The following is a 26,168-nucleotide window of genomic DNA, read 5'->3' on the forward strand; positions in this document are numbered from 1 at the left end:
AAGGGACATGCATGCGGATCGTCCGTCGTCGCAGTGGCGCACACACACCACACACCCCCTGCGTACCCCGCGTGCTGCACTCCACTCGGCTGCTGCGTAGAAGCGCGAGTGCAGCCGATTTTGACGTCGGCACGCGCAATTATTCACCTCGATTGCCTCGCGGTCGTTGCCTATTAGTTGACGCGGGCCTGCTCGTGCTCGTCCGTCTGTCTCTCTATTATTCGACGCAGACTGTCAGCGGGGAAGCGCGCGATTTTGAATTATGTCCGAACTGTGAACGTGTTGAAACCGATTTTGAGAGATTTATGGGATTAACAGCTTGTCGAACGTGCATTTTGATGCTTTCCTTTTTGTTTCTGCGTGGATCGTTCCACGATCAACACATTTTTATGTTTGAATGTGACAGTATGAACAGCTTCAATTGCTGGTATTTCGACAAGAAGTAAACTTGCAATTCTTTTTTCTCCGCATTTGGCTTGCTGTTTGTAAAAAACTTGTTCTTGCTTACATGACAATCTTGTTTTTACTTTTGATTCTATACTGACAAGTTATCGAAATTTGTAATGAGCTTTGTTTTTTTACGTGCGAATAGAAAAATACATTTAAAACATAGTCCATATAGCCAACAGCAATTTTCCATCCGTTTCGTTTAGGGATTCCTAATTTTTCTCCTTCTAATTCCAACAATGTTTCACGGCACTTAAAATCCGTTTTATTCGGTTGCATTTTCCAAAATGATACATGCTAAAAGCATTTTTTCGTAACACATCCAGCGGAATTTCTCGCGGTCAAGGAGTGGATTTAATGTTTTCACTGGAAGGGTGTACTTGTTACAAGGGGATGCGTGAAACTTGCTAAGAGCAGTGGATTATTTTTCTACAATTTCAGATGATCTTATTTAATTCATAAAAAATGGGTTGAGTAAATTTTTAATTTTAAATAAAATATATTCATTGAAATGAAAATATTTCACAAATATTACTAAGAGACGTCCGTTTTGATGATGTTGAAAAGCACGACGTTCATGTAAATTATTTCATGATATAAGTTCATTTGTCAGTTTTATTTTAAATGGAGTTTTTGCTTCTCACAAGGAGCTACCATCGCCAAGTGAAATTTTACCTGTGTGCCACTTCAATGTTTTCTTAATCTGATAGGACATTAACACGGATTTTCCATGCCATAAAGAAAAAAATTATAATATTTCGCGCAGCCAGAAAAGTAACACCTCCCTCTGGAATTCTGTGGAGGATAAGTTTGCGGATAAGTTGTGAGGCCTTGTTCGTATCAGCTGCTATGAAGTTTTTAGCTCAGCTTACTCGAATAATGACTAGATATAATATGTATTTTTCGTACATTCCATTCGTGCATTTTCCTCCCCTTTCTCAGACAGAGGTGCCATTTGAGATTCCAGCTGCATGTTTCGAGTCAATAAAAAACTCATCCGCATCAAAACCCACGTCGCATTGAAACAATGAAATGTGCAGAAACGCGTAGGCAGAGTGACAAAAGCACGCTGCGAAATGAAACAAGATGCTGCCAAAAACAAAAAAAGTCCCACAGTTCGATCATGATTGCGCGAAAATGATGGCTGGATCGCACGTGAATGGAAAAGTGCTGTGCCGCTGATGATGATGACGACAATCATGTAATGAAAATAAGCAGTCGCGGCGGCGACGACGATTTTCTCGGCGCCTAATTGGCGCAGCGGGCTGCGAACGAGTCCAATTCACCCGAGCGCGAGTCCCAGCCGCCAGCACTCAAGGTAAACAAAAGGGACGCTGGTGGAAGACCTTGGGGTGACCTTGACCTTAAGAGCGAGTGGGAGGATCGCATGGCACTCTCTCGACGGGCGGGCAAGCGGGCGGGCGGGCGGGGTGGCGCGCCCGATCAATGAGACGCGGCTTTACTGCGCCATCCCCCACCGCTGGCTCACCCGCCCGCCACCCCTGCATGCGGTGCACCCGCGGATTGTTTCCATGCGCCCCCACCCCCAAGTTCAAGCTACTGCAAGGACGAACAGATGCATTCCGCCCGCGGTGCAGCACTGGTGCTCGCCAGCGGGGCTCTCTTTCCGTCCAGCTGGGTTCCCTCAATTCGATTATGCCGCAGTTCGTTATCGCGGAAGGCCGTCGACAGAGCTGTTAACGAGACTGGGAATTTGTGCGTTTGAACGGCATTAAAACGCCTCCTCTTTGCAGGTGTTGCAGGCACCATCAAAACATTTAGATCTGAATTTGAAGAAAACACGGTTCTACTTTCGGCGAAGATACAGTATTGCTGATTACTGTTTTTTCGGCGGGATTTTGTGTCAGCTGCTAAAAATAATGCATTTAAGAACTATTAATTATTCCACCCTTTTAGTTCTTTGTGAATGATTTATCAATGATCTTCAGTTTGTTTTAAAAAAAGTAGCACCCTAGAACTGGATTTGCCAGTTAAATAGGGCGTTTTATCGATCAACTAAATAACCAGTGGATATAAAATGAAACCTTATAGGCTCCATGTCAAAAAATCTGAGAAAAACGTTGGCGCTATCATTTCTTTTTAATTTTCATCAAGAGCAAAATATTAACGCGTAAAGCATTTGCCCACACATTATATTTATGATAAGTGAAAATCAGGTGATTTTCATATCTTATCATCATTTGCATGTAAATATTTTTCATTTTCAATTTTAACTTAGCCCACCAAAGCAGTTTGCGTTTGGCTTCTTATTCTTACTCAAATCCCATTTTTGCAGGAGAGAGAAAGAAATCCTTAAAAGAAGACGGCAGAACGGATGGCTGCTCAAATAAGAATAAATTACCCGCGGAAGTTCTCTCTGGCTTACACACAGCGACGCGAGACCAAAGAGAATAAAAATCCGCACACAACCTTAAATATGGAATTTAGCGCCGCGTGACAAACGACCGCGGCAAGGTTGGCCAGAAAAGCTGTACTCAGTCTCCATTAGTGCTGCGTTGGATTAGGGCGCAAAATTAAAAAAGCAAGCAAACGAAGCGGGTTGCTGATTTAAGGCGAAAGTGCGACCACACATTGGTTAAATATTTGCGTGGCCCCGGCATCTGCTGCGAATGTTTTTTCTCTCATTTTTGCCGAGCAGTAGTAGTAGTAGAAGCAGCAGTAGCAGCATGCGGCAGCCAGGGAGAGAAAGAGGGAGCAGTGACTCTTTCCCTTCATATACCGCAGTGCAGTAAACTCTGGCGAAATTTCGAGTTGGCCAACCACCCAGCCGAGCGTCGGTTAGCGTGGAATTTCGCTGCTCTGCCCCCGAATGCATTCGGCGCAGAGCACATTAACGCCTCGTCCTCTCTTCGTCTTTCATTTCACCCTCCATTTGGCGCTGTTTAATTAGTGACGCGGATAAATGTGCCAGCCAAGACCATTTTTGCCTGTCGGTAATCGCTGCCCCGAGTGCAGAATCCGGCCGCGCAAATTGAGCGTAAAATTGCCGATTTCATCTCTGCCGCTCGCTCGCAATCCCTTTTACAGCGTCTGCTTTCCTTTGTGTTTCGTTAGCGTTCTCTTTCTCTTTCGGTGTTCGTGCGAAGGCCAGCGCCGAAATGAAAGGTGTTCCGCTCGTTTTATTAGCTGTGTCAAATAAAAGCTCGTTTCGGATGCGGTGACGCCAAACAGCAAGGTGTTAACATGCGATCAAATTTGTTGATCTTGCTGCCGCATTTCCAATGCTGATTTTTGGCCTCTGTCACTATAATTTGAATAAGTTATTGTTCATTCAGACAGAATTGCAATTTTGTAGTTTTCATATAACGCTACCACAGTTCTGATGGAGAGCAAGGTTATATTTTCTTACCGCCTAGATTTTTTACGGCTGGTTTTTAGATTCAATGGTAATTAATTGCGGATCAGCAGAGCAACCGTTTAACCATTTTTTACCGGTCAATTTTTACCAGCTTCTGACGCAAGAATTGCAATGAATATCTTATTTCTATATCACCTCTTTCGAGATGGGCGAACCCTTGATATCGAACAAGTCTATTATTTATCAAAATAACATGCAAGTTGCAGTGATCAGCTATATTTTAACATTCGCATCAAATAAATGTTTTGCTGATTTTCAGCGTGTTATTGGTAAGGTGCAAATACACACAAAATACTTAAAATAATAATAAGTAGCGCTCTCGATTCATGATCTCTGACACATTCAACAATAAAATTGTGTTTTATTCAACCCTGAAAGAGAGAGATATGAAAAGCTCTCATGTCATAAGTAATAATACTTTTTATCTCTGAAGAAATTACTAATCTATAATTAAAAAAAGCACACAGACTAACAAAAAGCCTTCGTGCTACCATTAAAACTAAATTATTATAAAATTTCCCACGTGTGTTTAAGTTATTACTTTATCTGCCTTGATATAATGGTCCCTTTATTACATTCGAACGCGATTCAATCTGCTTTTCTTTAAGCTCCAGAGAGTTGAGAGCAGTGCAGCACAAAAATGGTTGCAATCGATAGCCTTAAAACAAAGTTGTTGGTACAGGCAACGAGGGCAAGTGTGTGCGGAGCAAACTCAATTTACGGCATGCGAGCCATAAAAGAGACGTCCTAATCCAGATTTGCGGGTCCACAAGGGGCTGTCGCTCGTATAAATTTCAGCAGCATACGCATGTTTATTTTCTCTCATCGCGGGGCAACACTGTTTATATTCATCTCGGGAGAAGAGTGGAGTTGTCATAAGTTTTTGCTGGTGAGAAAGGTCAGTGATCAGGCGGCGGCCGAGCCGACGAGCCGCTTTGCTCGCTCGCAGCCGCGCTGCATGCAGGGGCCACGCTCGTAAATTTCAATTCTCGCGCGCTCTTCACAGAATACATAAATTATGCAAATGATTATTGTTACGGCCGGCACACATAAATAAATCGGCGCGCGAGAGAGCGTATTATTATCTAATCGGACGGCTTGATTTATGTCGCCAATTAAAGTGCATCCATCTCTTGAGAAACTGCCGACCGGTCAGCCGGATGCATCATTCACCCGCTCTCTCACACCTAATCCGGCCAATTTCTCACTTGCGGACTTTGCGTAGACTAATGATTTCGGCGAAAGTTTGAGCAGATCGACAAATAATTGCACGTGATGCGAAAGTAACAATAATTATGATTGCCATTTATGCCACGCAAACCACTTCCAAAGGCAATCCGAAAAATTGTAAGGTACATGAAGACCATAGAGCACTTTTTTCGTTTAATTGCAAGTCTCAATTATTATTACCGTCGTAAAAACGCTTCCTTAATGATCGAAGAAGTCTTGCTAACGAAATAATTTTACAAAATCTTCCAGCAAGACTGAATTGACTGAAAAAAATTTAATCGCCCTTTTTTCACCTGAATGGAAATTTCGTTTCTGGTTGAGCTTTTGATTTTTATCTCTGTAGATATTTAATATAGGAATTTACTTTCTTTCTGTACCAATCAACAATTTGAATTTATATGAAAGAAATTACCGGAAATTACAAAAAAATTGTTTTATGATATCATTATCGTTTCTGAAATAGTTCCTAAACTAACTAGAGTCGTATTAAAGGCGATAATTTTATCCTAAACGATATAAAATTCAAATTTTCATTTTTGCAAACTTAAAAAATGGTACTCACCTAATTCCATAGGGTAGAGCCACGTGTTGACGTCCAAGATGAGGTCCATCTTGAATGACTCGCTCTCGCAGAAGAGCCGGGACACTGAAACAAAAGCGAAAGGGTTGCGATGAGCACATATCAAGAGTGTTAATTGCAATTTAAGCGGCAGTGGTGTCAGCGAGCGATAAGAGGCCCGGCTGGAAATGCTCGAGTCAGCGGAAAGGACGGAAGAGCAAGAAAGATGACATACTGCATTGCGACAAGGTTGTTTGTTGTTTGCTTTCTTTTGTCAGGTCATTTGAATTTATGATTACAGTCCGCGCGCGCGTTATTTTATTCGCGGGGAATAAGAGGGAGAGTAAAAAGAAAAACACGTCACACCACGACCGAGTACAGTTTAGCAGTAGCAAACCAGCGTGCTGACAGAGTACGACGCGCGGGCTGCTTCCTTCGTGGGTGAATGCATAAATAAATATGTCAGACTTAATGGGCTCGCGGAAAAATGCAGTAATTTGTGGCGTGTGTGTGTTCAAAGGAGGGCCACATTTATCAATTCCGGAATTCCACTGAACTAATGCGTTTTTCGCTTGAATTGGGTCGGAAGCTGAGCATATAAATTTCCAGGAAAAATAGTTGTTGCGGAAATTGATGAACTACGAGCTTTTTTATTTAAATTCGGGCTATTTTTACAAAATGAAATTAACCTAGTCATGAAATTTACCGTCGAAATTCCATTCCGTTCACCAAATGATGAATTTCAACTGTGGGGCATTGTGCGCCAAGTCACGGCGCCGCAAGACGTTTCGGGCCGCGCAATTCCAGCAGCGTTGAAATTTAGCGCCCATCATCGTGCCGATAAATTCTGTGCCGTGAACCTTTAATCTGCTGTAATTGCGCCGAGTTTGGAAATAATGCGCGCAGCTTTTCCAGCACCTCTGACGTCACGGTATAATGCGGCAATGAATGCGGTTCTGGCCGCCGTCCAAAAAGGCATGTGTGCTCGATTTTTGTTCGTTTTTCACCCTTGGCCACCGCAATGATACATAATGCATCGGTATTGCCATTGCCATTGCCGGCCAGCGAAAGAGAGCCGCGTTTGATTTACGAGCCGCTGCAGCGCACCAAGCACGAGAGCAATCTGCACAGCTGCCCACCTGATTTCGCCGGCGCGCGCCAATCAATACAAACGGCCTGCATGCGCTCAAACTACACACGTCCGCTGGCCATTTGCTGCATTATTCACCCCCTCGGGAGGGAGACGAGCACATGAGCCTGCACTTTTATCATTTCTGCGGATCGAACCCCGTCACGTTGCGGCGAGAAGGGTTTGCACCGGATGGGGCAAATATCTTGAGACACTTTAAGCTGGAGGGTGAATATTCTGGAAGGGGAGAGAGGACTTTTAAATTATTGCTTCTCTGTGATGGGCGAAGTAATGGAACTACATTTCGCAACAGAAAATAAAAATTAGTTAATTTGTTTTATGAAAACCCTGCACAAAATTAAATGAATAAAGAAATTAAAGAAATTGGCTTAGTAAACGGAAACTAACTTTACTTAATAACAGACACCCTTCTTTCACCAAAAATAATAAATCTTGACAGAAATAAATAAAATTTGTTTTTATAATTATCCAAATTCAACAAAATAATACCTAAATCACTTATGCTAATGAAACCTCTTTCCACGAATGAATGTGGAGAAAATTAGCAAAAAGAGAGCATTTTTCTTCGTTGCTACCTACGCAAGGGAGGTCTGTCTACATTGCAAACTTTTCAAAAAGAAGCACTTAGAGCGTTATGCGGCTTAAACTTTTCATCCTTCCCGTATAATTATTGGCCTAATTGAGAGGCTCCTTCTTGCTCACGGAGAGGAGATTTTAATTTTGATCGTTATGTGCTACTTTTTGTCATCAAGTGGAGGCAAAATGTTACGCCTGCAAACGAGCAGTCTGTTTAGCAACAGTGATTTGCGGTTTGCAAGTGCAGCGGAAGCTATTTGCGAATTCATCCTGCGTTTGATTGCGCTTGACGTCACTGCTTTTCTGGAAACAGGCATACTTTTTGCACCTGTTACTTGTGTGGTCTGCACAGGTGTCGTGCCAAGGCACTTGGCACTTGGGAGTTACGTAGAATCTTATTCAGTAATTGAAAAAAGTTTGATGTTATACGAGGCGAATTGAAGTGTTAAATGCAAGATTGCACTTTATTTGTGATTGCAGTCTGCGCATTTTCCAGGTAAACTTTTACTGATAATGAGTTCAAACTTCCAATTGATCACTTTAAATAAAAGAGCTGAAAATAAATCTAAAGATCAACTTTAAAAACTTTGCGCTTGCATTTCATCTATATTTATCATAAAACCGTTTAATTTGTGAAGTTTACGAAACAAAATTCTTCACGTCGAAAGTAAAATTAATATTTAATGAACTGACGGTCTCAAAAGGAAACTTTCCGGCAGTGTGCAACTTCAGATTTATAGCCTGAAGACAGTTCTCAAGGGAAACTTTTAATTTTCTTCACTTGGAAAGATTCTATTTAACTAATCAATTTGTTTGACGCCGATGGCAAAAGCTTTCAACTAATGAACCTCTGGAATCAAATTAGCGACACTTCAGTCAATCGAGCCAATAAATCTGCGAGGCCTGGCGCCAAAAGCTAATTACCGATTTTGGCAAGCACTCTCGTGTTTTTCTGTGTGCATATGACGAGCGGGCGCAGTCTTATCTTGGTTTGATCGCCTAGGCAAAAACGTGCGACGAGTCAAAATGACGCACCATCATTTTTCACTGTTTTGTTTCCCGATAGCAGCACCCGCTCTTTTTGACACTAAATCAATCCTCTCCAGCGGTGGCAGCGGCAACCATTCACTCCTTCCACCTATAAATTAATATAGGAAGAGCCAAAGTCGAGAGATCAATCAGCCAGGCGGCTTTTTACGAGCATCAAATTGAAGCCACAAAACGTTCCACGAAATATCTGACACTTTTGAACCATCAAAATGTTTTCAGCTACTGTGTGTAAAAAAATAAGTGGCAATCCTCGTTTTTATCATTGGCAGCATTGAAAAGCATCTATAACATAACATCTTTGATCGGTCATTTTGCTCCGATACCCAACACCTGCTTGATGACTTGATGCTTTGATAGCTTTTGACTTTCACTCTTCGGTAAGGTCAGATCAAATGCACACTCTACTGCTCAGGTTCTCCTGCTGAATATGCAACATCCACTCGACGCTCTCAGGTCCGCCTCCAGAGAGTAATTTATTCAGCACGAGGAGGTTGTTGGTCGGAATATATTTTATATTTTAAGCCATTACGAACGGATCAATATGAAGAGGAGGCAAACTGCTCGGGCTGCGATGACGGCGTGGGCGTTTGGGCGAGAGATGTGCCCCGTGCCGCCGCCGCTACGTGTAAAACTGACGCAAATCCCCCACCCCCTGGCAACCCCGATCTCTCGCCGCCACCGCACACACAAGCAATACCTCACAGTCCTCACACCTATTATGCCATTGTTTGATATCGCAATTTGCGCGGGCCAAATTGCTGTTTGCCGCCCTCACGTCTGACCCACGGCCGGTTCCTGCAAATTTAATTAAGCTCCGCGACCAATTCGAAATGAGACGGTGAATATCCCACCGGTCTTTCCTCGCTGGATTTGACTAGATGTTATTTCAGTGTTTGCTGTTTTCGTTTAATGGAAACGAGCACAATTTCGATAGCGAATAATGGATACTATTTGAGGAATCCCTATAGTACCCAATAATGTATTTTATTTGAAGAGGAAACAAATAACGCTAAAATTAACACGTGTATGGTCTCTATAGTCTAAGATTCAAAATGTAAAACACTTCACATTAAAAAAAATTTGAGCAACAATTTAAATCCTACATATTCAATGAATACATATTTTTCGAAGTGATTGTTAATTAGTGTTAAACGCGTGTGCATTTATCTGACAGTAAGATAGACAATAAATGGAAAGAGAGCTGATAACTATCACGAAATATGTAATTTAATCAAGAAATTAGAATTACAAACGCTCATTTATGAAAGAAACTGTTTCATTTTGAAGTTTGGAAGCTACGGTGGAACACCTCAAACTCATTAAATCGTAATTTTCATAGCCACCTCGTTCTACAAGCCACTCAAAAGAATTTGATAGGTCAAGCGGTGACATTCTTGTGCACCGCTAGTTTAATTATTGCGTCAGACGAGCGCCACTCGCAACATTGCAATTGAGAAATTTAATGTTGCGCTTAACAAAGTGGAAACAAATTGAGATAATAAGCCAAAGCGCTTTCATCCGCTATCATTAATTACCGGTCTAACTTAAATTATTAATTTAGGGCACGCGCAAGGTTTGCGGAGGCAAAAACCTGTGTTCACACTGCCAATTTCGTTCCCCGGTAGCGTGCATTATGTCTGCGGAGTTACACGCTCGCTCTGGCAAATGATCACTCCACGGCGAGATAAGAAATTTTCCCTGCTGATTTAATTAAAACGCGGATGATCACCGAAAAAGTGAAACGCGATTAATCCAGTGGTCGCGCTGGGGCGAGCAGGCAATGCGGCTGGCGTGACGTCACGCACGCAAATATTTGCTCAGTCGGTAAGGCAGGTTATTTTCCAGCGGAAAAGCACAAAAGCACCAGCCTAGCCTCTTCCACATTTCTTTTGATGCTGAAACAATTGCCCCTGCGGAGAGAGGTGAACAGAGCGCGGTCTGAGGGCGAAAATGCGGCGGTGGGCAGGGGGAAATTGCATTACAGGGCTGTTGCGCAACGTTATGACAGGTCCTGCCCTGCGACGCCCGCCTGCCTGCTCACTTATTCATCTGGCTTGCGCCATTCTGCAAAATTGCGACGCCAGAGCCCAATTTGCGCTCGATTTTGCGCCGCAATTGATCCAACGAGACATCATCCTACGCATTTTCCTAAGCATCAGAGCTCACCTCTAGTAGGGAATGGTAGATATTCGTGAGGGGCCCATTTCTATGTTGTGCTGGCAGATTCTGAAATGGTGCAATCAACGTTTCTCCGAATTCACATTCAAGTATTTTCACACAAATTTATTGCTGGGGATCTACTTGGCAAGAATTGCCCTGTTCCAACTTTGTATTGCATTAGATGGGGTGCCACGTTAAAGAAAACGGATTCATCCTGGTAGCGCTAAAGTTGCGCATTTTTTAATAACCAAACGCGAATTTCCTTGTGCAAAAATGGCAAAAATCAATTCGACAGTGAATATTTGGGTGTCTGTTGAGCGATGCGGAATTTTACCGCTATACCAGAACGAATTTTGTTCCTATGTAAGATAATTTAACTCGCAGAGCAATCGGGCTAAAAGGTGCGAGCGGTCCATTTACGTTGTTTATTTTCCACTTCAAGTATCCTCCTCCATCTTTGGCGAAAGCGCAACGCAGCGACGGTAAATATCCAGGCTGGCCGTGGTTGGTGAAGCGCACCTTTGCCACTATTGATTTGCTTTTGCTAGTCCCATCAAAGATAAACACTTTCATTCAGTGCGAAAAGTTGGGCACAACTTCATGAATGGCTCTCAAAGCCAATTCACGAGTGGTTCAAAAACGGTATGGCGATTGATTGATTGCGGGTACTGAGTAGGACACAAACAAACAAACAAAACTCACCCATCGCGAGGATGCATCGTAGCGGAGGGCAACTGCGTGGGCCGACCTGCGAGCGGGAGCGAGCAGCAGCGAGTGTCTGTCTGCCTTGCCACCGTGTTCTAGCACTTTCTCCCCCGGCGGACCCTGCTGATGCCCGTGAACGCGCCGACCACCCCTTGATCTTACCCCTACCCTTGGAGTTGCTCCCTGCTGCAGCAGCGGCGACCGCCGACGCGGCCGCCCACTCTCACGCTCACTCACGACTATCGATCTGCCGACGGCGAAACACGACCCTAGCCGACGCACCCCCGGGGGGCAACGGGGTGGGCCGGGGGCCCCGACGCGGGCCCCACCGCCTCCGAATCTGCTCCTCCGCATTCTAAGCTAATTAGCCGGGTGTTTCTCTCTTGTTTCAGTTGCTTCTTTCCGAGTGACGCCTCACGTATGCATTACTCGCATGTGGACAGTTTTGCTCTCTGCTGTCGAGCTGCTCGTTAGCGCACGTGAGAATAATTGCTTTTTTGCGCTGCAGAGGAGAATAGACCAAAACTCTACCGTGACAGCAATTATGAGAACAAGAAGGTGAAGGGTTTTTATTGCAACTGATGCACAGAGAGAGAATTTTACCGTCTAAACTGACAGCGATGAAATTATTGTAACTTTAATTTACAAACAAAATGGAGACATGTTTTTGTCTACACCACGAGTCTTGTTAGAAAGTCGCTGGATACAAACGCCACCCTCGTCAACGGAACTGAAAGCGACAATCGCGTCATTGCTTTTCGCCAACTCTGCTGACAAATTCACTCAGCCAGCCGCGGCACGATTAATGCGCTAACTTGATCAATCTTGAGCCGTCGGATCGGGTGACGCAGTCGCGATCGGAAGTGCGTGTGGCGCTCGCTGGCGCCGCGCCTGGTGCTCGCTCTCATCAGCATCACGGCCACAAAGGATCCTGACCTGCGCCAACACGCATGAAAATGCGAGCGGGCGGGTTGGCCGGATCTGCAGCACAGCAGCATACTATCGAGCCGGCAGCGTCTTACTTATTCATACTCGGTGGCAACTCCCAATCTCATAACTAGCCGGCGAAAGTTAATTACTCGGCTGCGGGATTTTTGCCCTGGCGCAATCCGAAAGCCAATTCGATAATATTTGCAGCAACGAGCAGGCCGAGAGTGCCGAGTTTGAACTTGGACTCGTTACAAAGGCGGGCGAAGTTCGGAAAACACGCTCCTTTAAGCACTTCTTTCAGCTTTTATACCCAATGAATGTCTTTTCGCACTCTCGCTGCTCCGGCATAAATAATTCAGGCCGCCGCGTCAAAATGAGATTTTGCGCAAGTTTCTTCGCAGCTGCTTCTGCAGCGTCGGTCGGCAACTGCTGATAATTATTATGCAAAAAGGCCGCAGTTCCCTCTCGCCAGTGCGTATTCGCTCTGCGGATTTTGGTTCTTTAGTGAATTTTGTTATTTTTCGCAGCGAAAACTAAGTTGAAATCGGCAGAATATGTGCTTGCATTTGTACCGGGAATACTGCCAAGCGCAGACATTGTATTTAAATTTTGCTTTGTCTTGCTTAAACATTACCTTAAACGTTCCCCTGCATATTTTGTCCGCATTCTAGTCACGAGCCAAATTACAAAGAAGGGTCAAACTTCCTTGGCAAATGGACAAGTCTAAAATGATAATTATTCTCTCACACGAAGACTACGAAGAATTTTGAGAGAACATTGCCTTTTGCCAAGTTTCAAGTGTCAAAATAAATCCAGTGCAAATTTTTGGGCATTTCGAACTTGCCCGCTTCCACTCCATTTAATTAAAGACAACCCGCTCGCTTTTTTAATTAATGCGCCAGGGCCGGGAATGGGTCGACACCGTGTTGCGAATTAATTTACAATTTTGCAGACTCAGGACAGATGAGGGAAAAAGGCGTGCGTGCGGTAGCAAATCTGGTCTCATTTCCACCTAGACTCGGGCCATTACTCACGGCGGAAGACAACGGAAGCCACGGAGGGTAAGGCCGGTCGTTTTTCAAAGGTGCATCCATCGCGCGCGCGAGTCGAGAGCATAAAGAGGCGCACCGAGAGCGCGATAAGGGTGCCGCATTGCGCCACCGGGCCGAGAGCGACACCGCCAAGAGCAACCACTCGATCGGGCGGAACGACGGCCGTTGCTGGCCGCCTCACTCGCCACCGCGCGATCAAAGCTGCGAAGGAGCATCCAGCGTGCAAATTAGCCGGGTCACAGCAGCATAAGGGCGGGAGGGCAGAGTCGAGGCACATCCCCTTTAAAAATAACTGCGCAATTCAACTCGAGGCCCGCCGATCGATAGCAAGTCCTGACTGACTGAGATGTGCCTTTTGCACTCATCATCCCCGCTGACTGCGTGATTAAGGGATGAACTCTGATTTTTTCCTGCAGCGCCGGAAATTACGCATGCAAAAGACGCGTGCTCCACTGGTTGGATGCTGCGTATGATTAACTGGTGCGTGCTAATTGCACTTAACAGTGTATGCGTGTGTGTAAGTGAGCGAGTGAGCATCCCTCGTCTGCCAGCTGGATAAAGAACGAAGGGTGTTCGCTTGCACAAGCCATTTACGTAGAAGCTTACGCAGTCGGATGGACGGGTACAAAGGCTTTGAACGATGTTTAATTGGGATTTGCAAAACGACCCCGTGTTTGTTTGAGTTTTGAATAAAAAGTAGAATCAATAACCGTTGATTTTAAATAAAAACAAATTTTAATTCTTTGTAACCCTAACGCAGGCATGATATACCAGAGGATTCTTACGAAGAGGGTTGAAAATACTGAAATTTTTGATCTATAAGACCCCGAATATAATTATTTCTCAGCATTTTACTCATGAAAAAACATCAAAAAGCAAAAATATCATTTTCAAAGTTGTGATTTTTAAAGCATTTACAGTGGATGCTTTCATGTTAATACCTTTTCCAGGAAATATTTTAAGCCTCCGTGCATTTCCGCTCCAAAAATAGGTATTTGTTTTACGAAAAACCACGAACACAGTTACATTTTGTTCGCTCTAGTTCTAAATTGAACAATATGGATTAAATCCCAATGGGACACCAACTGATTAGGCTAGCGTATTTGCATTGAGCTAGAAATTTACATAATAATACACTAGGTAACGAGAAATATAGAAAATGTGGTTGGAAATGATGAAACACGATCACTAACGCTAATATTGACCTGGCAGCCGCAAATTTTGACCCAAGAAACCAGAGTAATAAAGCGAGTTCACAAAAGAGCTCAAAGGATTTTCCCTGAATAGAATTCCACCCACTTAAATAGCACGTGTTAATAAGGGAAGCTAACAAGGTTCAGTTTTGCTTGCATAGCTTATTTCTATCTCAGATATTTTAGATGCTCATCCCGTCTCATATGAGCGATTTTACACGCACGAGAGGGAATTTGCGAGAATCCAGACTTCTAGTGCGAGACAAAATTAATACCGTCTGAGGTGTTTGCAACACTGAAAATAATTCGCGACTAATGAGCTCATTACTTATTAATGAGTTCAAGAGCTAAAGTGCTCCAGCAATGAAGTCCTCGACTGCCTAAATTTGCGATTTCGAGCCAGTTCATGCAAACAATCGCAAATCCCAGGCGAAAAACTTTTTCGGACGGCTCTCGGAATTTATATCGCCTGCGAGAGTTGGCACACCCACACCGCGTCTTTCTTGGCTATTGATTCGGCACGGGCAAAAGTAGTTGGCGCCGGCATGTTAATTTCGCTGACGATAGGGCACGGAGGCTTTCATCAAAATACACTCGCTTTATTTGCTTTTCAAAAAAATAACACACTGCATTTTTAGTATTTTTTGTCACAATAAACACAAATGCTGCAAGCTTTTAGCGGGTGCACATGAATCTCTGTGAAAGCAATCCTTGCGGCTCATCAGATAAACACACACAGCACGCGCTCGCTCGCTCGCACGCACTCAGGCAGTCCAGGTTGCTCCTACAATGGCGAACTCAGTAGGAAATCGCGCGAGCTGCTTTTTGTTCTGCGTAATGGGAATTTTATGCTGGTATATATTATGTCAATTTGGAAGCATAATTTGACAGCAGCACGCAGAAAAAGGGTTATATACTAGACTCGACTTTTGTACGAGTTACTTTTTAAATTTTGGACGAAACCATAATGGATTTTTGCCCTTTTTTAACGTGAGCAAACGGGCAGCGGGTCAAGAGTCTCGGGTGCTGAGGTCAGCAGCAGCGCGGTTTATTTCTGTCCAAACTAGCAAGTGTGCGGTGAGTCATTTTAGCATAATTGCTGCGTCCTTCCTCGCCTGTGATCAAAGGAATGAAGAAAGGCGCATTACACGAAGCCACTTTGGCGTACAGCATTCTAGTCGAGGAGGCATTATTCCCAGTCACGAAGGGACAATTCAACGATAAACACGGATTTGCATGAAAAAGAAACAACAAGACAAGTTGTAATTCACAAATTGCAGGTTCGACCTGATGTAATGGAGGGTAGGCAGGTCGGGCGTTTGAGATAATAACCTTTGGCGGAGAGCTAGTTTCCCGAGTCGCAACTAATGCTCACATTGTACGTACAAAGTTGTGTGTGAACGAAATTACTTGTACTCTTTGTTGCTCGGCTATGGAGCACTATACGCTGAATGAGTTTTTGTGCATATTAAGTCGTGCCGCTGTTTGCCCTGAGCGCCGCTCTCTCAGCCTACATTTCATAATAGAAATGGAATCAATGGGAATCGGCCTTTCTCATGAAATGTAGCTCTTTGATGTTCGGTTTTAATTTAGATTGTTATTTATGAGAGGCGAACGTTTCCTATATATATATCCGAGTTCTGGCACAAATGCTAAAAGGCAAGAAAATGGATTTCTCAGAAATAATGCTAATTCCGATTAACTCCAAGCTCAGTATTCACAATTAGTTACTTCAGGAATGGAATAAATGTTTATTCGTTACTCTTGAATTAAATTTACGATTTAACTACTTCAAATTCAATTGGAATAGCGAGCTACAAACATCTAATATAGTTAAAACTTTACAGGATGCAGCATGAGAATTATTCATAATAAGATTTTGAAGCCAGTTTCCGTACAGGTCATGGGTAGCACAAAAAGTTTTTAATATCTTGAGATAATTTTATCTTATTGTTTTTAAGAGTCAGAAACAAACAGATAAATCTTTGACTAACGTAAAAAACAGGAAGTTTAATCAGCTTTCAGCAAAAGAGCATTTTTCCTCTATGTTCTGACTTCTGTTGAGATAAGAGCCCAAGAGAACACGATCAGTTGGTTATGGTCTTAGCAATAAAAGCGAACAAAAGATTGATTTTAAATATTTTTTAATTGCTAAATTTTTTTCCAGTGAACAAATTAGGTTGAATTACAGCAGTAAAAACGTAGTATTCCAAATGGGCCCTCGTGAGAGAGCAAAAAATGAGCATTGCGTAGTAGATGGAAGAAATGCAGATGCCTTCGATTGAAGTACAATGCCAATTTATCCCGACGCGGAGTCCGCAAATAGAGCCGTTTCGCCACATGCGGCCCACAAAGCGAGCGCACACAAAAGAAATGAATCGTCGATTATTCATTCAAAGGAGCCGAATCTGTTTGAGATTTGCATGCGAAATCGGCGTGTGTGGCAAATGGAGGAAGGGAGGAAGCGAGCGAGTTTATAGCGAACACCTGGGTCGCCTTACAGCCTAGCGCCGAGTGGACCGAATGGCATGGCTCGTGTCTGCAATGCAGTGATCAAGTGTACGCGATATTTTGCAGCACAAGTCGGCCCGACTGAGCCGCACAGACCACGCCTCGCAACCCTCTCGCAAGCATCCTGGCAAAACACGCCCCCGGAACCGCCCCTTTATTTACATGCTAGTCGCTGCTGCTTTCGCCAAATTTCGGCGCCAACCGATTTTCATGAATGCAAATAAACAGACGGAACAATAAGCAGATTGCTTTTTCGCTCCCCCGTCTCGCAGATATTGAAATCGCTTTTGGCCGCTGCGGAAACTTTCTTGTCGCTGGTTGGCTCAGCACGCGGCGGGGTCGCAATTTGAATTATTAATCGCGGTTCGGTTTCTTTTGTGGCGTTGGCAAGGAAGCGCTAGGGATCCATTTCCAGGGTTGACAATCGGCGCTGCAAAAACACTACACATCGCGTGTCATGAAACGTCGGGCCTGAGATGAAAAATGGCGAACGCCTCCGTTTTCTGTCAGTTTTGGGGGGCCGAAAACGCATCACGCCGGGCCAATTAACTTGTCTGTCTCTCTCCATATAGCTCTGATCTAATCCATCAATGCGTCGCTGGCAAAACAATACGAGGAAAATGCGGGTCGACCCCGAAATAAATTCCGAGGCGATTCCTGGAAATGTCGGCATTGCGCAACAGCCGAATTTACGACTGCTGTCTATTTTTTCTTCAGCCATTAGCACCAACTTTTTCCTGCTACATCCAGGCCCGGGCTGCCGTCGTGTCGCGAGCTAGTGGAGCGAAATGCGAAACAAATGCAGACACAAGAGCCTTTGGCCCGATGCGGATCTATCATTCGCATTATGAAGCGGTTAGTCAGAACGAGAACGTGCTTATGCTTGTTGAAATTTATTAACAGGCGTGGTGTACCGGGAAAACTGCTCGCGGAGAATATGGAATGGCCCGCTTTTTATTTTGCATGCTGATTAAAAGGTTTGTTTTCCTGCTCCTGCTCCACTCGAGGAGGAAAAAATATCGAATAAAAAAGAGAAACTCTCTTTGTTATCGTCTCCATTTGAAGTGTTCTTTTTATGCAAACTAGCTACCATTGTCGTTACGCTAGTCTTATTATGCACTTTGCATTGCGTAATTGCTATTATTGCACAAAGCACGAGTGCAACACTGGCTTGTCATCAAGAAAAAAGGTGCATTTGTTTCGCTCTTTTGCCCCAGGAAATATTATTCGTTACGCCAAATTAGAAAAAAATAGTAAGACAACAAAGGACGCAGTGAAATACGCTCCGCGGCCTTCTCTATTTGAATGGAATCCAAGAAAGAATGGAAGTAAGTAAACAAACGTTTGACACTAAATTTAAAAAGAGGAATACGGAGTTACGCGAAAAGAGCCGACCGTTAATATGGCTCCATTCAATCCTTGCTGATGACTTTGGCACGCGCTGAACAATGATTTTTGGCACGCGATCCCTGTTAATCAAAGCAATGCATTTTCGTGACTGATAAAAAATTGTCCGACAATAATGTTTGCTTGCTATTTTTTCTACGGACTATCGCATTGCGCAAACAATAACGTATTTCGGTGGGCGAGATTTGGGTTGCGTGATTTTTCTTCTCTTACTCGGCCGATACCAGGAGCGGATTTGACAGCACGGCACCGGAGGCGCCTCCTTAAATGCAGCGAGCTAGCTTTCTGTGAAATTCACAGGAGGCTGAGTTTGAATCAAGAGCGACAGGATGCCTGGCTGCCGCCGTTGCAATGTAGCCCACCGATTTGAAAGCAATTTTGGCCAGCGGCGGCGTATCAACGGGTGCCGAAGCACAAAGTGCACCGCGCATTCGAATGTTTCAAACTCTGATTAGCATGCAAATTGGCTGCTCGCTGGCGCATAAAACGCCCGCTCCTGCAAGTGGAACCACAGTAACACTGTCTGACAAAATCAGAATAACAAATTTCTCATGAATAATAGGTGCGTGAAGCTAGCCTGTCGCTTCATTTCACAGGGAAAAGTAAGTGCGCACGGCTTGTTGTCGCCTGCGATCGAGAGCAAGCTTTGTGAATTCTCATTAGCCCATATATTCTGATCACGGATGTGACGCAGCAGAGCCTTGAACTGTCACTCTTTTCGTATGAAAACGCGACAAACACGGCGGTGTCGCGGCTGCCGCCAGAAAATTGGCAAATGACTCTCCACTTCGACAGGCAATTTTACGGCATACTTCAGGTGCGATGTGGATTTTCGTGACTATAAATTTAATGGGATTCCCTCCACCACGACAAGTATATATACGCTTCCTTCAGCGGGCATAAATTTTCAATTCCAGCTCTTGTCAAAATATGCAGGATCCGATTTCTAGGGATATATTTACCTCAGTCAAAAGTCAATAAAACGAGTGACGTGCCGGCAGCTCAATTTGTCCGGAGCGTTTCGCAAGTCGCCGGGTAAAAGTAAGTTATTACACGCTATTATTTGAGCGAGTGGCGTTAGGGACACCTTTCGAATGGTGCCCATTAATGTGCCATACAGCACACACACGCAGTACGTGACTGAATGCGCGGCTCGCGCGGCATTAAGGATTGAAATGGCCCTTCCAACTTCCCCGGGAGATTTCCGGACAGGTGATTAATAGTGCTCGCACCGGTGCGGCCGAAAAAATTGTCGAACAGGGCCGAAAATTGTTAGGAAAGCGGAGCAAAGTTTTGCGAAAGAAGGCAGCCGGCGCTCGGGGCAGACCTGTTGCATAAAAAGAAGTACGGCGGGCGAGCGGAGTTGATACTCGCCCTGCAAGCAAACCAACTTGTCATTGTCACAGCTTCTCAATGTCATCCTCATTCAAGTGCTCCGCTGTGCGCGCCTCATAAAAAGATTAATTGCAATTAGATTACTCGCGTGTAATCTGACGTTGCAAGAGAAAATTCACATGCGCAACACCGCCTTCGCTGCACTTGATGAGCGGAGAAAATTCAAGAATTTTCGCAAAACGAACGAAGGAGGCACTGAACATCGGGGTCAGAGCGGAATTTACGAGCGTGGTTTATTCACAGTTATTTTAATATCTGCGCCATGTAAATTGCGCACAGAGACGGAATGAAAACGTAATTCGTGGAGCAACAAAGTAAGCAAGTATGAGTGAGCCAATTTGCGTTTCATCAGATCGAATTTTACAAGTCGGTCCTGTTTAGGCGCGACAAAAAGCAGTGCAACAACAATTGGTGACCAAACAAGTTTTCTTCTCACTCGGCGCTTACTTTAATTAATAGTTTCTGGCCCGAGGTGTGCCCTTCTAAATTCTAATCCGGCAAATGGGAATGGACAATATGAGAATAAGGACGGATAGATTTCTCTCGAAAGGAGCCGGCCGGCTCATCACTTCAAGCCCCGGAAACTGGCGAGGCGGAGAGTATTGTCTAGAATAATTACGGCACCCGAGCTAGCGAGCACAGGAAGTGCACGAAAGAGAGAAAGAAAGAAAGAAGCAAGCGAGCCAGATTTTATAGTTAGTAGGCCACCACATTCACACGGCCAAAAAGGAGCTGCCGTCGTGTGTAATTTTTTTCATTCTCTGCGCGAGAAGTCGACCATTAAAAATATTTTAGGAGATGGGAAATTAATTAAAAGTCCCGACAAGAGGAAATCTGAGCGCTCGCCGTCGCCCCGCCCCCTTCCGCACCTGTCCTTTTGCTGTTAATCTGTATTTCTTCAGACCTGGTAAATCAGGCATTGGAGCACCTAGTGACAAATATCAGGATCTGTCCCCATGAATGATGTACGAGTGTTAATGCGTACGCTCAACCTTCCCTACACGCTTTTTGCGTGACAAGAAGGGCCTAACCGCGCACTTGTTATCCTTGAGGATAGGCAACTACTCTGCATTTCTAATGTTGTTTTTGTGAACTCCTCTGCACACCGATCATTTTCGGAACGAGCGAGACTAGGATTTGCAGACAATTAGTTCTGGAGGCGGCTGCTTGCTTTTCGCAGAACTAGTAAAAGGATGAAAATTACACATAATTGTTTCCCGGCGATACATTTATATTGCATCACAGCGGAAGGAAAAGCGTACAATTTTCGAAAGGCGAAATGGCGCCGTCGGTTCCGTCGGGCTGACTGAGTGAGCAAATCCGTTAATCGAGTGGAAAAGTCACCAATAAAGCTGCGCCGCCTTTCTGCAAATGACAAGCGACGGCTGCTGCACTCGGCTTTTAGAATGCTTTGCTGCGGCCTTTAACGTCGAGTGAGAGCCAAATTTTGCTGCACCAATTTGTGTGAAGGACACAACGGTGCACAGCCGCGACGAGTGTATCATTTTTTATGCCATGCTCGCTGGAATTAATGTTTGTGCCACACATACACAAAGCTATTGTTTTATCTAATCGGTATCAGACCACGCACAAGGAAGATAACAAGAATACAACGCTTGGGTAAAATAACAAGGCTCACAGGAAAACACGAACGAAAAGTTCGGATCGATTCGAAGGTGCTTTGACCTTAAACAACCGCTACCAAATGGAGCTTGTGAAATAAATCAATTTGCTGCCATATTTCGACACGGAAGATGTGTATCGGGGCGGACAGTGCGTGTGCATTGAATTAAAAATACCGCCTCTTCATTTAGAATTATTGCCGGAATTCACGGAGTGAGGATGGTAAACAATTCGCTCATTGTGGCACAATTAGGCGTAGAAAGGTCGGGCGCAACGCAGAGTAATAAAAGTAGCGCACAATGGAGAGAAGTAAAAAGGAAAATTCAAGTTAGTAAGTAAGAAGGTTGACGGTTTTAATTATAAGCAGTCCTTCATTCATGAAATAAAAAAGAAATGAAGCCGCTTCCTTCCACTCGTTTTTGCTGAGGCACAATGCGAGAATTCGGCACAGCATGTACGGCCGGCCCTTTTAAACGGCGCTGCGGCCTCGACGAGTAGGCAGGCAGGAAAGTAATTTTGCGCCCGCGTGATGTGTACGTACACATATTTATTTTTGATCCGCGCGAGTTAGGCCTACTTGGCGCTGAGTGCACGCAGCCTTGAATTGTAAAATAATATAATACAACAAACACACAACATAATCCACGCTGCGTTGTTAAAGAATCGACCGAACGAACGAACGAACGAACTCTCTGCATAGATAGATAATCAGCCATGTGCAACAAACAACACACGAAGCACGGCACCAGCGGCAATTATTACAATATCTGCGGCCACCGCAAATTGCGCACTAAATTAAGAAACAAAGATGGCTGGCCCGATTACGCCGCGTATATACCAAAAGAGTTAGAAGTGGCCGAAAAAGCAAGCCGCCCACCGCGAGCGCGCGCGAGAGCAGGTGTGGGAATCGGGCACGCAAATAATTCGCGGCGAATCTGTGCCGCCGCGTGCTGTGCGTGCGTTGCGTAAACAAAACAAATACACCCAAACACAAACAAAACACTCACCCAAGGCTGTTGGGGTCCATTTTGGAAAGGGCGAAAGCAAGGATGGAGCGGCCCGCGTCCGAGCCGTCGACAGTCGTGCCAGGGAATTTCGATGATACAATAATAATTTTGGCAAATTTGGTATCCCCCCTTTGAATGTTGCAGGCTGGTGCCAATGGGGAGGCCAATCGGCGGTGGAGGGGGCTTGCCGCAGTTCTAATGCAGTGTGAGTGAGTGACCTTCTCCTCTAGCATAACCAGTGACTAGGACAAGGAGGGGAAAGTGAGCACCACTGACGTCACCGCGCGCGCTCTCGACGCAAAACCTCATGTTCGCCACCTCCCACACTCGAGCTCTCTCTGTTTTTGCGCGGATTCGCTCGCTCTCCATGGTGGATGGATGGATGGCTACCTGCGCGTCATTATCTAGAGGCGACGCCAAACTCATTTTCCGCCTTATAGATTTATAAGAGACGTTTATTACAACGCGACAGTTCAGTTTATTTTGCTACATCAAACGGCTCCTTTGAGACTCCTGCGAAAGACGCAGAGCGATGAAAAACTACAGCCGACTTTGCTCCGACAAGACAATATTAAACGAAGCTTCTACTTTTCAACGATATAATATAAGCTCCGAAATTGCGTCTTAAAATGTTCCGAGAAAGTTTCGCGAGTCGCGGCGCTCCTCTTTTAGCGCTAGACAAGCAGGGCAACGGCAATGCTGTTGAGATAGGAAAGAACTGCGCCATTATTATTGTGTGTGTGTGTGTGTGTGTGTGTGTGTGTGTGTGTGTGTGTGTGTGAGAGAGAGAGAGAGAGAGAGAGAGAGAGAGAGAGAGAGAGAGAGAGAGAGAGATAGTACACACTCCACTAAATTTTTTTGGGACCACGCCACAGTGCACATCCAATAAAAAACACATGGAAATATTTAATTCTTCATTTCATTTCGATATTAAGCCAAGATTGGTTTTATGAGTTAGGCAAGATTTTTATCAATTTTTTAATAATCTTAAAATTAAATTGTCTTTTCTAAAATCATTTTTTTATTTAATCAAATTTTTACTGTATTTCGTGTGATGTGCACCGTTGGTTTATAGTTAATATTTAATTTAGGAATCGATTTGGAAATTTGAACAATTGCTTGTTAAATGAATAATTGATTACATGGATGATTCCAGCGTCCGTTTAGCCCGTCACCTTGGGAATCAAAGCCGCCAGGGATTGGATTGATTGATATTATTGCGAAATGCCTGGCCAATAATCCTGAATGCGCTATCAAAATTTCAGCCGTGTACCCACAGCATCCGTTCCACAACGCCGCACAGAAATGTGACAAGCCTAAAAAAGATATCAAAGGGAATTCGGCGCACCGATTGCGTGCCGACGGGCGTGAAAAGCAGCGCAACGGTGTTCGGCCGAGAGCGGAAAATAATTCGGGGGGCGCGGCAAAAACGGCCAACTCTGGATCCCAAAGGTGGCAATAACTGCGTCGCTCAGTGAAATGAATCGCCATGCAGAATATATTCCCACCGGGCAGAGCAAGCATGTGCAGAACGATAAATTTTTAACAAACACCTCAGTGCAGGGAAAGAACGAAGAAAAATCATCCGCTGCAGAAAGGAAAAAGGAGGAGTTAGCTTGGCGCTTTTGACAATGGCTCGACTGATTTTTAGTTCGAAAGGAGAAGCCACACAAAAGAATTAAAAAATCATGACGGACGGGCTGCTTGCTCGTTCGCTCACTCGCTCGCTCGCTTTCTGCGTTCTTTTTTGGAGAGCCACAAACCCGCGCCGCGCCAAGGTCTAGCGGTCAATCACTCCTCTTGTAATTTGCAAAATGTTGATTGCAAGGTGGAAGGGGGGCAGGCAGCGCTTGCAATTCGCGTATGACGACGACGTGGCATCATCACGACTGTGTTGCTGCCAAAGCGTCGTCGCGCCAATTTGCCACGCGGGATCTTTCGCTGCGTGATGGTCCCGCGTGCACGCTTCACAAGTTTCACTTCGTATATGTATAAAATATCGAGCGAGGGGTGTGCGATTAAAATTTTATGCCTCTGCACTTGGTCGCAGCGCGCTCCGGCGAATTCCTCGCGAGCGGCCGCGGAAAATCGATCATGCTTAACGCCAGATCGCCATTGCAGCTTCGCATTTTTGCTGCTGGCGGTTTGGAAGAACCACAGGAACGTGAACAAATCACGGTGACCACTTTTTACTCGTCAAATGAATTTATAACTTGTAATTTTGATTTGTGAACCAAGAACAAGGTTGTCCATGAATCACTCAACAAGATATTACTCTGCGGTGTGTTTCAAAGTCAAAACCTTAAACGAAATTCAATTTTGCTTTAATTTAACGATACTTAAAGATTAAAAATTTTTGCTACTATATAACAATGGGGGAAATTCTTAAATTAAATGGTCATCTCAATTACAAATTTCTAAAGGGATTATTTCCCATGATTTCAGAAAAAAATGTTTCAAAAATAGTTAATTAAATTTCTGGCCATGATCTTCTCTGTTCCAGATGAAAAAGAAAAAAATTGCTAAGTCAAGAAAGAGGATTAGAACAGATGTCCCGGCCACCGAATAGAAGACATAAAAGTGTATGAGGAGTATTTAGCTTGTTTAAAACTATAATAAATTAAATGGTAAGATTTTCTTGGGTTAGAATCGCTCCTGACGGAAAGCTTAGTTCGCAATAGTGCCGAACAGGGGAGAATTTCCCAGAGACAAAAATTCGTAGGTCAGGTCGGCTATGTTGCACTCTTGGACAAAAAGGTAAATTTTCAAAAGTGCAGTGCACAGCGGCATTCATTTGTGATATGCTGATATTCTTTTATTAATATTGTGGATATTGCGTTGAATTATATTGCTTCAACGTTAGATTAAATAAATACCGAATCTGAGCACTTTGGTAAAAATATAAATTCAATTTTGGCTGAACAAAGAGTTTAAATTACTTAAAAAATGCCACGTTACAATTTCCATAATTCTATATAATAGCGACTATTTGCTTTGAATAAATTTTCTGAAGAGGTAGTCGAGTGCTGATTCAATGCGGTAAGGCACTTGTTCAGGTTATTTGCATTTTCCTTCACTCGCTTGGCCGGTAAGAGGGACTTGCCGAGTGGCCGATGAAAGATATTGATAGCTTTGGCGACTTACATTATTGAGTATTTGATTGATGAGTCGATTAGGTGCATTTGCTAAATTACAGCTCACACCAAACCAAATAAGGAAACATGTTCAGGGTGTCTGCGTGCATGATTTTATATCAGTCAGTGTTATTTGAAAAACTCGTTACTATACAACGCTGATAAATTAAACCATTTTTTCATCCAGTATTGCAATCAGATGATATTAATGCAGTAAAAAATCCCCGTCTTAAAATGATAATGGATTTTGGAGTTTGGTGAGGAACAACAGCAACAACAAAAAAGCTCATTTGTCACTGGACTCCTTTCTGAAAAAGTCCGAGATTTGAGTGTATGCGAAGTAATTTCCTATTTTTGCCAAAAAAAAAGGAGCAAATGCCTTTCGCTTTCCGTTCACGGAGCTGGCACGGATTGGTCGAGGGACCCACCGAGGAGCAGCGTACGGTGCGTGTGATTGCATTACGCGAGAAGTGCCGACGAGATTATTTCTACGTTGGCTGGCAGCTTTATTCGCACGACGGACTGCAGGGGCTACAAAAACAAGATTATTTCCTCGAGGCTCTGGGGCATTGCTGCTCTTTTGTTGATGGGCCCCGATTCAATTTCCAGCTTAATTTAGCAGCGCAACACAATTTCCATCTGTACACTCGAGTTTACGAG

The 26,168-nt window shown here is 44.1% G+C and overlaps 1 protein-coding gene across 1 annotated transcript in view; it reads right to left on the bottom strand.

Annotated features, from left to right (window-relative positions):
• Rpb8 (DNA-directed RNA polymerases I, II, and III subunit Rpb8) overlaps positions 1 to 26,168 on the bottom strand; it is a 56,387-nt gene that overhangs the window by 25,923 nt on the left and 4,296 nt on the right. The window contains exon 2 of the mRNA XM_065478021.1: positions 5,619 to 5,702. Coding sequence (XP_065334093.1) covers positions 5,619 to 5,702 — 84 coding nt within the window. The remainder of the gene's footprint in view (positions 1 to 5,618; positions 5,703 to 26,168) is intronic.

This window comes from Cloeon dipterum, chromosome 1 (assembly GCF_949628265.1).
Source record: "Cloeon dipterum chromosome 1, ieCloDipt1.1, whole genome shotgun sequence".
In the NCBI taxonomy this organism is placed as follows: Eukaryota; Metazoa; Arthropoda; class Insecta; order Ephemeroptera; family Baetidae; genus Cloeon; species Cloeon dipterum.